The sequence below is a fragment of the Silene latifolia genome, chromosome Y (genome assembly GCF_048544455.1).
Source record: "Silene latifolia isolate original U9 population chromosome Y, ASM4854445v1, whole genome shotgun sequence".
In the NCBI taxonomy this organism is placed as follows: Eukaryota; Viridiplantae; Streptophyta; class Magnoliopsida; order Caryophyllales; family Caryophyllaceae; genus Silene; species Silene latifolia.
Window position 1 is genome coordinate 366,618,132 of NC_133538.1, and position 3,902 is coordinate 366,622,033.

The 3,902-nt window shown below is 41.7% G+C and overlaps 1 protein-coding gene across 1 annotated transcript; it reads left to right on the top strand.

Annotated features, from left to right (window-relative positions):
* The first annotated feature begins 427 nt into the window (after positions 1-427).
* Positions 428-3,544, top strand: LOC141631789 (uncharacterized). The gene is made up of 6 exons (XM_074444412.1): positions 428-995; positions 1,416-1,624; positions 1,667-1,756; positions 2,050-2,187; positions 2,296-2,764; positions 3,165-3,544. Exons 1-6 carry the CDS (start codon positions 428-430, stop codon positions 3,542-3,544), a joined length of 1,854 nt encoding a protein of 617 aa, XP_074300513.1.
* The last annotated feature ends 358 nt before the right edge of the window (positions 3,545-3,902 follow it).

Genomic DNA, 3,902 nt, shown 5'->3' on the forward strand with positions numbered 1-3,902 from the left:
AAGAACTTACAGGTAACTGTTCTATTTACCGATCTTATCACCTAGGTACCTTCTTACGCTAAATTCATGAAGGATATTTTAACTAGGAAGCGTAGTTTGGGTAACATGGAGACTGTTGCTTTTATAGGAGAGTGCAGCGCACTCTTATAAAGCAATGCACCTCCGAAATTGAAAGATCCTGGTAGTTTATCGATACCTTGCATAATAGGAACCCAAATAATTGACAAAGCTTTATATGATTTGGGGGCGAGTGTGAGCATAATGCCATATTCTATATGTGAGAAACTCAATATGGGAGGGTTAAAATGCACTAACATAACCTTGCAAATGGTCGATAGGTCAGTAAAGAGACCTCTAGGTGTCCTAGAAGATGTACCAGTGAGGATCGGGAAATTCTTTTTTCTCAGTTGATTTTATTATTTTGGACATGGCCGAGGATTCACAGATCCCGATCATCTTGGGACGACCATTATTTCACACTGCAAGAGCAATCATTGATGTGAAAAATGGCCGACTTACTCTAGAGGTAGGGAATGAAAAGGTGACTTTTAACCTGACCAATGCTTTGAAAATTCCGATGATGGAGGAGTCATGTTATTTCATCGATATAGTCGATAAGATTGTTGAGGATACCTGGCCCGGGTCCCTACATAGGGATCTCTTTGAAGCTTTTATGTGTTTAGATTCTTGTGCAGGTGACCCTAAGGTGAACGATGCTATTGTCGATGTGTTAGAAGTCGCGCTAGAAGGAAGGGAGCTGAACCCCAAAGAGAGTAAGTTGGTAAGTGACTTAGTTCAGCCCGTTTGCACGACTGAGGTATGTAAGCCCGAACTTAAACCACTCCCGTCTAATCTGAAATATGCTTTTCTGGATGAGACTGAGTCTTTCCCAGTGATTGGCAATGCAAATTTGTCTGAGAGTCAACTTGCTGAGTTGTTGGCCATTTTGAGACGCAATAAGAATGCTTTACGCTATAGTCTAGATGACCTTACAGGTATTAGTCCTGATTTTTGCATGCATAGGATTAATCTGGAGGAGGTTCATCGTCCTCGTGCTCAGGCCCTACGACGGTTGAACCAGAAAATACAGGATGTCGTCAAAAAAGAGGTCATTAAGTTGTTAGATGCCGGCATTATTTATTCCATTTCATATTCACAGTGGGTCAGTCCAGTCCAAGTGGTCCTGAAGAAGGGAAGGACTACTGTTATAAAAAATGATAAAAATGAGTTAATACCGACCCGTGTCGTCACATGGTGGCGGATGTGCATTGATTATAGAGAATTAAATGCCGCCACCCGTAAAGACCATTTCCCCCTTCCATTTAGTGACCAGATGCTAGAACGGTTAGCATCCCATAGTTTTTTCTGTTATTTGGATGGATACTCTGGGTTCTTTCCGATCCCATTCCATCCAGATGACCAGGAGAAGACGACTTTTACCTGCCCTTCTGGTGTTTTTGCATATCGTAGGATGTCATTCGGGTTGTGTAACACACCTGCCACTTTCCAGAGATGCATGATGGGCATTTTTTCTGAGTATTTAGAGTCTATTATGGAGGTTTTCATGGATGATTTCAGTGTCTATGGCACTGATTTCTCTTCTTGTTTGCTCAATTTGGAAAAGGTCTTGAAAAGATGTGTTGACGTTAACTTTGTCCTTAACTAGAAAAAGTGTCATTTCATGGTCACTGAAGGAGTGGTACTTGGCCATATTATATCTGCTAAGGGTATCCAGGTTGATAGGGCAAAGGTGCAAGTGATTGAGCAATTACCCCCACCAACGAATGTTAAGGGGGCGAGAAGTTTTTTTGGTCATGCCGGCTTTTATCGCCGCTTTATCAAAGACTTCTCTAAGATCTCTAAACCGCTTACATAGTTGCTACTGAAGGATGCCCCTTTTATGTTTACTGATGCGTGTATGGAGTCTTTTTGAAGAATTAAGCAAGGTTTGAGTTCCGCCCCCATTACGCGATCTCCGGATTGGAATCTTCCGTTCGAGGTCATGTGTGATGCATCTGATTATGCACTGGGTGATGTGTTGGGTCAAAGGATAAAGCTCTACATGCTATTTATTATGCTATCAAAACACTTGATGAAGCTCAGGTGAACTATGCTACCACAGAGAAAGAGTTGTTAGCTATTGTTTTTGCACTGGAGAAATTTAGATCCTATCTTGTTGGGTCTGAAGTCATTCTGTTCACTGATCATGCTACATTAAAGTATCTTTTGGCCAAGCGAGAGGCCAATCCAAGGTTGATTAGATGAATTCTATTGCTGCAAGAATTCGATCTCGAGATTCGACATAAGAAGGGAGCAGAGAATGTAGTCGCAGACCATCTTTTGCGACTTCGCTATGATGACAAAGATGTTATTCCAATTGATGATTCATTTCCAGATGGCTCCCTTATGCATATTTCTTCTACTAAGGAGCCATGGTTCGCTGACTATGCGAATTACATCGTGGGTCAACGGCTTAGACCCGATATGTCTTATCAGCATAAGAAGCGATTCTTGCACGATGTTCGCTATTATTTCTGGGATGACCCATATCTGTTTTGTTCCTATGCTGATGTTATTTACCATCGTTGTATACCTCAATGGGAGGTAAATGGTATCCTTGACCGATGTCACTCTTCTCCTTATGGCGGTCACCATGGTGCTTCTAAGACTACTGCTAAAGTTTTACAATCAGGCTTTTATTGGCCTACCATATTCCGGGATGCTCACACTTTTGTTACTACTTGTGACGCTTGTCAGAGGACTGGTAACATATCTAGGAGGCATGAAATGCCTCTAGTATACTTGAGGTCGAGCTTATCGACGTTTGAGGAATTGATTTTCAAGGTCCATTTCCATCTTCTAAAGGGAATCATTACATCCTTGTTGTTGTAGACTATGTCTCAAAGTGGGAGGAAGCCGTTGCCTCCCCTACTAATGATGCTAAGGTGGTGATGAATTTATTTAAGAAGATCATTTTTCCCCGTTTTGGTATCCCTCGAGTTGTCATCAGCGATGGTGGCACACACTTTCATGAGAAGCTTTTATCAGCTCTATTGGCTAAATATGGAGTATCTCATTGGACCGGTCTAGCTTACCATCCACAGACTAGTATATAGGTATGTCACCTTATCGAGTTGTATATGGTAAGGTATGTCATCTTTCAGTGGAGTTGGAGTATCGTGCATATTGGGCGATAAAAGAGCTGAATTTCGACCCATCTTTGGCTAAGGAGAAGCGACTTCTGCAACTTAATGAACTTGATGAGTTTCGTCTTAGTGCTTATGAAAGCTCTAGGATGTATAAGGAGCACAAAAAGAGGTGGCACGACATGAAAATTTTGCCACGTGAGTTCTCAGTGGGTGAAAAGGTGCTTTTGTTTAATTCAAGATTGAAAATCTTCCCTGGTAAGCTTAAATCCAGGTGGTCTGGGCCGTATACTGTTACTATGGTCAATAAGTTTGGTTCAGTGGAGGTAGAGAGTGCAAACGGTGACCGTTTCAAGGTAAATGGTCAGCGGTTGAAGTGTAATACTCCGTATTTATAAGTCTCTGGGTACTCTATCGAGTAGGCCTTACTCCGTCGAGTAAGGGTGAGTTGCGTTTTTAGAATAGTTTCTGACCTGTTGGGTACTCGATCGAGTAACTATGATACTCGATCGAGTAAGGGGGTACTCGATCGAGTACCTTAGCTACTCGATCGAGTAGCCGGTTTACGGGGAGTTATTTCTCGGGTTTTGTTAATTATGCGATTAAGGTATATAATCTTTTCAGTCATTGTTCTAAACACTTTTCAAAACGTAAATTACTGTCAAGAGAGAAAGCAAAGTACGTTCATCACCTTAATCGCATTGTTAGCAAATCCCGGAGTTTGGAAGGTCGGATTTCACCTTTCTTTATACCATT